The 13,305-nt window shown below is 38.9% G+C and overlaps 1 protein-coding gene across 1 annotated transcript in view; it reads left to right on the forward strand.

Moving 5' to 3' along the window:
* LOC127527562 (cyclic nucleotide-binding domain-containing protein 2-like) overlaps window positions 1–13,305 on the forward strand; it is an 89,371-nt gene that overhangs the window by 5,495 nt on the left and 70,571 nt on the right. Inside the window, exon 3 of the mRNA XM_051926649.1 lies at window positions 3,237–3,378. Coding sequence (XP_051782609.1) covers window positions 3,237–3,378 — 142 coding nt within the window. The remainder of the gene's footprint in view (window positions 1–3,236; window positions 3,379–13,305) is intronic.

Here is a 13,305-nt window from a genome sequence, read left to right on the forward strand (position 1 = left end):
CTACTCTTCCATGTGTACTCAATCAGACTGATACTGTTTGATTGGAACTGCCATGGCACTCTCATTGTTATCAAGCTCTTTAAACCATCCACTAATCACTCATGCCTGAAATGATTCCATTACAGCAGTGGTTCTCACACTCAGTTCTGAGGACCCCTTATGGCTACAAGGTTTATTCCAACCAACTTCTGTTTTTCATTGGATCCTTTGCCTAATTAAGATAAACTTTTATTTTTTAGTTTCTGTGTTTTGTGATGAAGGTAGAAATTACAAAACTAAGTCTGGTACATTTTTATAAGAATGTACAAAGAATTTAAGTATGTTTAACAGGTGATAAGTTAGTGTTGTTTTTGGGTATTCTATCCATTATTTACAAATAAGCAAGTTAGTGGATTCGACACTGAAGTTGTTGCAGCCTTTCAGTGTCATTTGCCCAGGTGTGTGTTCTGCTTATTGTTAATTGTCATTATTAGGATAGAGTTAAATGAGCAAACTGCACAGAAAGAAAGGGCAAATTAAAAGGAAGACAACATTTAAAGCTATAGACTTAATACTATAGCAAAAACACAAATATTGCTTAATGTTTTATAAATGTAAAAATCACACAGCCATGCTTTTCTGACTGCAAAATACGAGAAAAAAGACAAGATACTGTAAATAAATGAGATCAATCAAAGATAAAATGACACACTGATTGTGAAACTGTTTAGAACAAAAAAGTACAGCCACCTGGGGCTAACAAAACTGATTTTGAGACCCACAGCATTACATTCAACGTAGAAATGCTGTAGGAAGAATGTGATCACTCAGAATTGCATTGTATTTATTGCCATTTGACAATTAAATAATGCACTGGTAAGCACTGTTCCTCATTACAAAATCAGTAAGCTTAGCAGTTTTCACCACATTGTTGACATTTCTGTCAAGCATGCTCCAACAAACAACCTCCTATTGTACACACTAAGATCTTTTCTTCAAACTATGTTTTCTACCATAATGAGTAAAGTTGTTCTGCCTAGCGTTATTTTATTCAGGACCTTAATCATTATGGGACTCTAAATGCTTAATTATTTTAATTATTTTAACACTGATGCCTTGAACTTCTGCTTTCAGTATAATTTTCTCCCATTTACTTAAATGTTTCCTGATTTTTTTCAGTTGTGTGTATTTCCTTAAAATTTTTTTGTCTTCTTTTAGCTTAAGGTGTTTACCATCATTTGACTTACACAACATAATTGTCAGTGTTAATTTAACACTTACTTATGGAAACACTCTTCCCATATACTGTATATCCTTTACAGGATTGCTTTAACACTATAAATGTAAACACTGGCAGTTTTCCTGTGCATTATATCATGTTATTTTTTGCCAGCTAGATGGCAGTCTTTCTTTAAAACTATTCATAATAGGACATTTGATGATTTCCAAGAGTTGTTATCAATGTTAATTTATTTGAATTGCTGTATATTACTGGACACATTGTCAATTCGTGAACACTGTATGCTACCAGATGCCTTTCTTTCAATATAAAGTAGCAGAATGTTCAATGTTATGCATCTGATTTGAAACAGAAACAACACTCCTGATTAAAAGAATACTAAACAGGCAAAATGAAACACATTAACTTAAAGAATGTCCATGAATAATTGAGAATTACTTAATGATGAAGTTGCATAGATCCTCAAAACATGCAGAGAGGAAAAGAATATCAAGACCTGTAAATAAATGGTCAGAGATAGCAGTCCCTATGGCTATAATAAATTGAATTTACAGGGCTTTTAAGCAATATATTTCATTGTATACATGCACTGCATTATATAATATAATATAATATAATATAATATAATATAATATAATATTATATTATATTATATTATATTATATTATATTATATTATATTATATTATATTATATTATATTATATTATATTATAAAGTCAATAATTTCTTTGTTCTGGAAAATTGATGCAGCTTGTATCAATAATTTTTCAGATCATTTATAACTACTTTTGAAAAGATGCCCTCCAGTTGCTCTGAAGTATACAAGCATGGTTTAATAAGAAACATTCCAACTTAAACCGCTATAAAAGCTGAAAAAGTATCCCCTTTTTTTTAGAGAAGCTGTATTTAAATACAGAGAACAGCTCATTTAAGAGTTTGCATTTACACACAGAATTTTGTATTATTTGAAATACAGGTAATAGACTATTAAACCAACACCTGCATTTACAGAACAGCTACTTTCATATCTCGAAACACTGCCACTTTTTATTCTTTTCTAACAGTACACTTTTCTTTTAAAGTATAATTATTCCTTTGCTTTAGCAGAATACTTTTTTTGAAAGTGTTTTGCACTTTAGATATACATTTACTTACTAATAATGGTAGCATTTTGTCATCTTACCTATTAATTGTTAGAAGGGCAGGGTAACATTCTTTTTGTTTTCCTCTATTATAAAGATGTGCCTTACCTTATAGTTGCATGTATATTGCTCTCTTGAAAGCAATATAAGACAATACCTAATCAAAAAGAAGATGTATTCTTCATTTACATGTAGTTACAAGAACAATTCCCATCTATCCTGCACATATGAAAATGGCACGAATGAGAGAAGGCTATAAGGCCAATACGTGCTCGCCATGCATTAGCCAGCAAAGCCCCAAATACACCTTAATTTTCTACTTGACATATGGCAAACTTCACAACACAACTATTTACAACAGCAACAAGGGAAATTAGAATGTTGAATAAGAAAGAAAAACAAGTTAAGGTCAAGACTGGAGAGTAACTAACCATAGTTTGCAATCATAAAGATACTACCAAAAGGTTGTAACTAACAATAAACTTCAACACCATCTCTCTGGGGATGTGAGAGTGAAAACAAACTACAGGAGGAAATGCCATGGAGACATGTGAGAAAAATGCAAACTTCACACAGGCAAGACAAAAAAAGGACATTGTAAGGATATTGGATTCAGTGGAATAGGAGTGCTAATCACTGTTCTACATTGCCACCCTAGGTTTAGTGTTTTGTAAACTGATCCAGCACACCACTTACATTAGATAAAATTCATATCTCATTCAGTCAGTTTAGGTGACCTGTGTATTTAAACTGTAAGCATGTGGATACACACTTGGCATTTTTTCTGTTAGCTCCTACCAAGCGAAGAGTGAGATGCTTATTTTCTGCTTGATTTAAGCAAACCTGACTTGTTCCTGTACATATTTCTTTCCAGGGATAAACTCTCAGGTTTTCATGAATGGTCAGAAAGTCATAAGAGGACAACTGGACCTAAATCTGGAAAAGATGAAGAATGTGTCAGTCATCTTAAAGAAGAAAACAAACAAGAGGAATGTAAAGTGAATAACAAACAAAGGGTAACATTAATTTACATGTAGTTCATTCATATATATTCCACTTCAATTTATGAGCTCAACACACTATATTCTAATTGAAAATAAAATATCATTAAATTACAATAAAATAAAAACACAAAGCATAAATCTGGATACAATACTCATATGAAGACAGTATACATTTGTCTATATATATATTTGGTTTTATTTGATTTTGATTTGATATATTGTATATATATGCATATACCATATAATAAAACACTAAGGTCTGTGTCCCACTGAGCAAATGAATTGTTCTGCTTGGCTTTAGTGTGATCGGTCAGTTTAGTTTTGGTGATGCAATCGGAAGAGAAAGTGCAAGACTGAGACATACAGGGCGGAATTAAGATGTAACAGGCACACTGACAGAGTTGCCTTTAAAGAGTGAAAGTGCAAAAACTGCATAGGAGACAAGAAATTAGGTTAAAAAATAATCACAGAGTCTGAGAAGCAGAGTTTACGGGAACAAGCTTGACACACACACAAATACAGAATAAAGGCTCTGAAGGTACACATAGAACAAGCAACAGGAAATAGATATGTATATTGTGATAAATAATGCCAAAAGGCATGATAAACGTTTGGGGCAGCCTCCCATACAATGTATCCTGGCTGCTAAAATTGAAATGATTGAACAGAGATGTTCACAAGACTAAGTCCAAAACAGAACTGATCAAAGTCAAGAATGATGGCAGCTTTAAAGGCCCGTTCAGGAAGTGACGTCATCTTTAGGGCCGGAACCGGAAGTGATGTTGGCGAGAACCGGAAGTGACTTCATCTCTGCGGCTGGACTCGGACGTGATGTCATCGAGAATGCCAGAACCTGGTGGACATTTATTTACCTGAGAAGGACAGACAGCACACTCTTCCACCCCCTGATCGGTGGTCATATTACAATTATTCAGGCACTTTAGCTGCCTCCTACTCGCATGTGTGTGACAAGGCCCCCCCCCCCCAGCCCTGACCCAGCGTCCTGCACAGAGAGGTCATGGGCACGAGAGAGGGCATCAGCGTTGGCATGGAGAGAGCCCTTACAATGAATCAGTGAAAACTTGTAAGGTTGGAGGTCAAAAAAAACACCTAGTGACCCATGAATTTGACTCCTTGTGAAGGGCTATCCACTGTAAAGGAGCATGATCCGTCACCAGAGTGAACTCCCAGCCCAAGAGGTAGTACCTCAACGGCATTATCGCCCATTTAATCGTGAGGGCTTTCCTTTCCACTGCCATATACGTGATCTCCCGATCCAACAATTTCCAGCTCAGGTACATGATGGGGTGTTCAACACCTTCGACGCTTTGACTCAGCACGGCCCCCAAGCCTGTGTCCGAAGTGTCCATCTGGAGAATAAAAGAAAGTTAAAAATTAGGAGGTTTTAATATTGGTGCTAAAGTAAGAGCCTGTCTCAAGTCACAGAATTCAGCGTCCGTCTTATCAGTCCATACCACATTGTTAGGAGCCCTCTTCTTTGTTAAATCTGTCAAGGGCGCCACTCTCTCTGAAAACTGGGATACGAACCGGCGGTAGTACCCGGCTAATCCGAGAAATACTTCACGGACAGGACCATTTTAAAATAGCATTTATCTTTCAACACTGTGGCTTCACAGTACCCCGATCCACCAGGTAGCCCAAATATTTAGCATCTTTCAGTCCAAAGAAACATTTCTTTGGAACGATATGAAGCCCGGCTTCTTCTAGCGTCCGCAATACCACTTTGACCTGATGTATGTGTTCCTTCCAAGTGCTGGAATAGATGACAACGTCATCCAGGTAGGCAGTACTATACACATTATGGTGATGGAGCACTTTGTTCACCAGACACTGGAAAGTCTCAGGAACCCCGTGTAACCCAAATGGAAGGACATGATACTGCCAGTGTCTGCTAGGGGTGCTAAATGCGGTCTTGACCTTTGCAGAATCCATTAAAGAAATCTGCCAGTACCCCTTTGTCATGTCAAGCATGGTCAAAAATTTTGCTTGGCCAAGTGTTTCGAGGAGGTTGACCACACGAGGCATGGGATAAGCGTCAAATTGGGAGACCTGGTTAAGTCAATGTAAGTCATTGCAAAACCTCCAAGTGCCATCAGGCTTACTAACCAAGATGGTCAGCCTGGACCAGGGACTATAACTTTCCTCTCTCACTCCTAGTTCCAGCATTCACTTGATTTCCAGCTCCTCTTCTCCTTGTTTGCCTCGGGAAGTCTATAGGGGCACTCTCAGACTATAACACCTGGCTCAGTCACTATGTCGTGTGCAATCAGAAAGGTCCTTCCAGGTTTTTCACTCACCCCCTCCGAGACAGACATGATAGCTGATTCCAGCTTCCATCTCTCTCTGGAAGTTAAGTCCTCGCTGTGTAATTTAGAATGGGAGGTGGGAACCAACGCCATGACGCGCTCCCCCGGATGGAATTCTCGGAGCGTCATGCCATGGTCATAATAGCAGACCTGTGCTGGTTGCGCTTCTTCCATATTACTTTTTAGAATAGGTCAGATTTTTCCAAATCTATCTCGTAACTGCGTGATATATTCCAATATATTTACAGAGGGAAGACCCTCTCCTTCCCAGCCTTCTTTCAAAATATCTAATATACCCCGGGGCTGTCGTCTGTATAATAATTTAAAAGGTGAGAACCCTGTACAGGCTTGTGGCATTTCCCGATAGGCAAAGATAACGAGTGGGAAGAGTTAAGAGTTCATAAGAGTTAATCCCAATTCCACCCATCCTCACTGACCACTGTGCGAAGCATCGCTTGTGAGTCTGATTAAACCTCTCCACTAGACCATTGGTTTGAGTATGATACACCATGGTCTTTAAGTGCTTCATTTTCAGTAACTTCGCCGTTTCCCTGAACGTCTCTGAGGTAAAAGGCATCCCTTGGTCCGCTAGGACTTCTTTAGGGATTCCAGCTCACGCAAGGACCCCTACCAATTCCCATGCGATTGCCTTAGATGTAGCTGACTGTAAAGGAACAGCTTTGGGGTGTTGTAGGATTATGTTGTAAGATATAATCTCTACAGAATCCACTAGAGGACCGTTCTGCTCTCCCAGATTTCGAGGCTGGCTTAGGTGGTCTTATGAGTCTTATGAGTTCATAGAATGAAAAGTTCCCCAGACCAGCTGGGCAATGGGGAGACACTGTAAAAATAACTAGCAGGCTACCTAATAGGTGGTTAGTTCTGACAATCCTCAGATTCTTAACCATTCTGAAGTGACCTTTGGAATATGCTAAGCAGAGATTTATAAATACTTTTAAGATATTTCATTGTTTCTACTCTCTTGGAAAAACCCTATCAGACCCAGTCATTTTTCAGTGTTTTGAGGACCTGAATCATATCTGACTATTGTGGTTTTAAAATCTGTAAATGTAGAATTTTTTTATTTCTACCTGAGTAACTATTTACTTTTTTCTTTTACAAACATCTGAGTAAAGTATTTATTTAGTTTATTCACTATTGCAGGCATTACATTAAGCCCTTTTCATTTCATCCCCAGAAACCAGTTTACATCTGTGTGTCTCTTCCACACTCTCCCTTTGATTAAGTACCAACCCGGATTTATTAAATTGGAGCGAAGCCTGTCCCAAGTCATTCCTGACCACCAGACGAACTTCAAGTCATAATATAAATTCTGTGACAAAATGGATTTTGCAGACTTTGTACCTGATCATTCTAGAACTTGGGGTCATACAGTTAAATACTATGTTTTTGTTTATTTTGGAATTTAAGGCAGGTGTGCACCTTGATGTCATAGTATACATTCTCTAGCATAGGATTTAATACCCTTGCTAAAGTAAATGGAGTCTAACCCATTTTGAACTTTTCTGTGTCAATAGGAGAATTTTAAAATTGACTCTACACATTACTTGAAGTTAGTGCAATAATTTAAGACATGGCCCTTCAGTAGACCTATTTACTTGCTGCCATGTTGCAGCAAACTCATTTTTCAAAAAGTAATTGTAATTTAACCTTTGCAAAGGACAAACGATTGCTTTTCATTAAAGAGAACAGACAGACAGCACAGAAGACAGAAAAGATTAGGAATACTTACTTTACTGACAAATAAGAAACAATCTGTAGCTGAAACCAGGACACAGCCAAGAGAGATTTGCTCAGTTAAACCAACACACAACCGGACCAAAATAGAAATTAAGGAATAAAAATAACAAATGGGTTGGAATGCAGTAAAGTCACTATTGAGCTGGCAAGCAACTGAACTATAACAAACTGAACAGTCAGAAGGGGCCTTAGCAGATGCAGAAAATGTAATGGCTGCAATAGTGAATAAACTAAATAAATACTTTACTCAGATGTTTGTAAAAGAAAAAAGCAAATAGTTACTCAGGTAGAAGTAAAAAAAATTATACATTTACAGATTTTAAAACCACAATAGTCAGATATGACTCAGGTCCTCAAAACACTGAAAAATGACTGGGTCTGATAGGGTTTTTCCAAGAGAGTAGAAACAATGAAATATCTTAAAAGTATTTATAAATCTCTGCTTAGCATATTCCAAAGGTCACTTCAGAATGGTTAAGAATCTGAGGACTGGAAAGCTGCCAAAGTGATTCTAAAACACAAAGAGTGAAGAATTAATGGTCATTTCTCTGATAATCTTAACTCATCCATGGGTTGACCTCAAGTCTGCAGTCTGACTCCTTTCTTGTTTTTCTTATACGCAAATGACTACAGGAGTTCACACAAACATAGACATATCCTGAATTATGCAGATGACTCTATCATTGTGAGACTCCTGCAAAATACGAAGGAAAGCCATGAACCTATTGTTGATGAGTTTGTTCAATGGTGTGACCATGCCTTTTTACAGATAAATATTTCTAGGACTAAGGATATGGTTGTAGACATTAGGTGCTCCCCTCCTCCCTCACCATCAACAATAATAAAAGGAAGAACTATGGACTATAAACTATGGACTATGGACATGGTGGAGCAACACAAATATTTAGGGACAATCATTGATAACAAGCTAATGTTTAATCTCAACAGAGAACAAATTTGTAAGCAGGAACAGAGAGGGATATTCTGTCTTAGTAAACAATATTTTTATTAAATCTTTTGTGACATTTGCTTTAATATGTTGGTTTGGTCATTTCAGCATTAAGAATATAAACACACTTACACATTATTGTAAAAATTATCAGTAAAACTATTGGTTTACAGCAGACCTCTGCCACTGAGCCACATTACAAAAAGGTTAGAAAGAAGGCCAATTCAATTCTGTGACACAGAAGACATCATATTTTTCTTAAAATTCAGTCGTTGCCAACAGGCTGCAAATTTAGGTTGCCAAGGGTAAAGAGCATCTGATTTAAGAACTATAGCTATAAGCATTTTGAATTATGTTAAGGTAATTACTATTCCTTGTACTAATTTTGATTGTGTGTATTTATGGTAACATCAGTTGTCAGTTATTGTGCCGTTGCTTATTTTCTTGTATCTGTGTAACAGTGCCTAATGTTTTGTACTTTCCCGCAGCAAACTAATTTCTTTCTGGAATAATAAAGTCTTCCTAGCCACCTAGAAGATTAATAAAACAGATTCATATAACATGCAGAATTGCAGGAAACTATAAATAAATAAAACAACTATTAATATGAAAATAATATACTAAGTAACAGTTAGCAGGGATTTATGAGAGGAAGATTCTGCCAAACAAACCTGCCCTGACAATTTTTAATGGGAAGTACAGTAGCAAACCGTACAGTATAATTTACAGTGCATCCGGAAAGTATTCACAGCGCATCACTTTTTCCACATTTTGTTATGTTACAGCCTTATTCCAAAATGGATTAAATTCATTTTTTTCCTCAGAATTCCACACACAACACCCCATAATGACAATGTGAAAAAAGTTTACTTGAGATTTTTGCAAATTTATTAAAAATAAAAAAATTGAGAAAGCACGTGTACATAAGTATTCACAGCCTTTGCCATGAAACTCAAAACTGAGCTCAGGTGCATCCTGTTTCCCCTGATCATCCTTGAGATGTTTCTGCAGCTTAATTGGAGTCCACCTGTGGTAAATTCAGTTGATTGGACATGATTTGGAAAGGCACACACCTGTCTATATAAGGTCCCACAGTTGACAGTTCATGTCAGAGCACAAACCAAGCATGAAGTCAAAGAAATTGTCTGCAGACCTCTGAGACAGGATTGTCTCGAGACACAAATCTGGGGAAGGTTACAGAAAAATTTCTTCTGCTTTGAAGGTCCCAATGAGTACAGTGGCCTCCATCATCCGTAAGTGGAAGAAGTTCGAAACCACCAGGACTCTTCCTAGAGCTGGCCGGCCATCCATATTACTAACCGAGAATGCTAAACCGGATGATGGATGCAGGCACATCCGGCCATGGGCCGTAGCTGCAAAAAGACGTACTACGCAGGCGCAAAAAGAGTCCACGAGAGTCGGCTGAGGAGCCGAGAAAGGCGGACAAAAGAGGGCGAGAAGAGGCGGATGAGGGGCCGCGAGAGGCGCAGGCGCAAAAAGAGTCCGCGAGAGTCGGAGAAAGGCGGAGAAAAGAGGGCGACAAAGGCGGATGAGGGGCCGCGAGTGGCGGACAAGACCACAGAAAAAAGGAGTGAGCACATACAAAAAGGAGAAAAGAGGCGCAAAGTCAAACGCAGGAAAAGCACGAAACACATTGCACACGAAACTAGACCCGAAAAAAAAAAAAAAAAAAAAGAGGCTCGCGCACAACAGCAAGGCACCCCCCCCCCCCTACAGGCACCGGACGGGACACACACCAAGAGGGGGGATTCAACAAGCCCATGGAACACAAAAAAAAAGAACACAAAACCACCCCACAGACCCTACAAGCGAGGGACGGGACACACACAAAGAGTGGGATTCAACAAGACACAGGAACACAAAAAGAAAGAAGATGCTCCCGCGACAACAATCCTCAACAATCCCCCCCCCCCCCCCCCACATCCATAAGAAGTCACACCCAAAGCCACATATTCTAAAGTGAACGTCAGCACCTTCACACTAGACAGCATAGGTGTCAGCATTGGTGGATCTCCTTACAATAAAGCACTATTAACCGTTCAACTGCAGAAAAGGAAACATATTAACAGTGACTGCGACCCTCCATATTACTTATCCATATTTCGGATGCTGAGAAAGAAACAAGTCATGAATACACGGTCACGGGTACAAAACGAAAAGGAAATGATAACAGGAACAAACACACGAACACGAAAGAAACAACAAAATAGACGGCTATGCGGCATAGGTGGATCTCATTACAATAAGGCACTATTAACCGTTCAACCGCAGAAAAGGCTCCATATTAACAGTGAGTGCAATACTTCTTATTACTTATCCATATTTCTAAAAGAAAAAATGTCTCGACTCCAAAAACGCAAAGCTCAACTAAAGCTTCTAACTAACGATGTACCTAAAAGTAAAAACTTTATGAACTGCGTTAGATCCTACAATAGTTCATTTGCTTTTAGTAAATATCAGGCCACCAAAAGGCAATGGCCCATACTGCTTTCGCATATGTGCACAGATACTGCATCGCATTGGAACAGTGCACCCTGAAACAAATCTACAACGCAAATATGCACAAATCTACATCCTGGATCCACATGACGCAAACTATCAATCAAAGTGCTGCATCGCAACAGGCACGGATTCAAAACGAAACACCTCCCGTCTCAGACATACGTTAACGGCAAGGAAGGCTACAACGGGCGTCTCACACAGCACAGGCAAATCGATTACAGCTCCAAAACAACACGTCCCAAATACTACACATGCAACAACGCGCCTCTCAAACGGCACAAGGAAAACATACACCGGGAAAATTCATTCGGATTAATGAATGTCATTTGCAATCATTGTCATTCAGTTCACTTCCCTGAAGAAACAACTGGCAATACAAGTAATACATTTAGACGTTGTTGTCAAAAGGGTCAAATTAGACTGCCTTCTTTACATTCATATACTGAATATCTACAGAAGATTCTAACTGACGATGTACCTGAAAGTGAAATCTTTATCAACTACATTAGATCCTACAAATCGGTATCCACTATGAACATTAACGGTGGCACTGCACGTGACATCCGTCTTGAAAAAATGTTGTTTATTGATGAATGTTCAATGGCATCCAGTCACTTACCTTTTACACTTAAACGGCGTGTACAAAGAAATTTTCCAATAAACCTTTACACTGTGCCACACACTTTATTGTTTGCTTTCTATTTGCATCATCTACACCATCACACTATTCTATATCTCATTCATACATCACGCTCTTTGTCATTCCCAACACCAGGGGTTGGCGAGCAAAGCGAGCAGGGGGCGGAGCCCCCTAGTCTAAACTAAGTGATCAGGGGAGAAGGGCCTTAGTCAGGGAGGTGACCAAGAACCCGATGGTCACTCTGTCAGAGCTCCAGAGGTCCTCTGTGGAGAGAGGAGAACCTTCCAGAAGGACAACCATCTCTGCAGCAATGCACCAATCAGGCCTGTATGGTAGAGTGGCCAGACGGAAGCCACTCCTTAGCAAAAGGCACATGGCAGCCCGCCTGGAGTTTGCCAAAAGGCACCTGAAGGACTCTCAGACCATGAGAAAGAAAATTCTCTGGTCTGATGAGACAAAGATTGAACTCATTGGTGTGAATGCCAGGCGTCACGTTTGGAGGAAACCAGGCACTGCTCATCACCAGGCCAATACCATCTCTACAGTGAAGCATGGTGGTGGCAGCATCATGCTGTGGGGATGTTTTTCAGCGGCAGGGACTGGGAGACTAGTAAGGATAAAGGGAAAGATGACTGCAGCAATGTACAGAGACATCCTGGATGAAAACCTACTCCAGAGCGCTCTTGACCTCAGACTGGGGTGACGTTTCATCTTTCAGCAGGACAGCGACCCTAAGCACACAGCCAAGATATCAAAGAAGTGGCTTCAGGACAACTCTATGAAGGTCCTTGAGTGGCCCAGCCAGAGCCCAGACTTGAATCTGATTGAACATCTCTGGAGAGATCTTAAAATGGCTGTGCACCGACGCTTCCCTTCCAACCTGATGGAGCTTGAGAGGTGCTGCAAAGAGGAATGGGCGAAACTGGCCAAGGATAGGTGTGCCAAGCTTGTGGCATCATCTTCAAAAAGACTTGAGGCTGTAATTGCTGCCAAAGGTGCATCGACAAAGTATTGAGCAAAGGCTGTGAATACTTTTGTACATGTGATTTCTCAGTTTTTTTATTTTTAATAAATTTGCAAAAACCTCAAGTAAATTTTTTTCACATTGTTATTATGGGGTGTTGTGTGTAGAATTCTGAGGAAAAAAATGAATTTAATCCATTTTGGAATAAGGCTGTAACATGACAAAATGTGGAAAAAGTGATGCGCTGTGAATACTTTCTGGATGCACTGTATGTTGACTTTAAAAGTAATTTGATTCAGCTAAATTAATTTTAAAACTAGAAGCCATTGGAATCAGAGGTGACTTATAAAACTGTTTTTGAAGATGGTTAATTGGCCAGAGGAAAAGAAGAGAATACTCCACATTGGTAAGGTCATCACTGGAGTTACCCAGGAGTAGCTCCAGTGCTCATATGCCCTTCGTGCATTATACTTCTAATTTTTATTAATGACATTGAATCTGATAAGTTTTTGTAAAATTATGAAATTCACATTTAATTAAAATAGCTGATACTGAGGAGGCTGCAAATACAATTCAAAAAGACCCGTACAGTCTTCAAAACTGGACAGACACTTGGAAAAGGAAACTTAAAGTAGAAAGGTACAAAAACATGCAAAAAGAGCATTACTGTAATTATAAATACAAGATGGGCAGGGTCATCTTACAGGAAGCAACTTTTGAAAATAGTAGAGGTTTACAATGATACAGCATTGTCTACACAATGTGCAGGAGCTAT

This window comes from Erpetoichthys calabaricus, chromosome 4 (genome assembly GCF_900747795.2).
Source record: "Erpetoichthys calabaricus chromosome 4, fErpCal1.3, whole genome shotgun sequence".
NCBI lineage: Eukaryota > Metazoa > Chordata > Cladistia > Polypteriformes > Polypteridae > Erpetoichthys > Erpetoichthys calabaricus.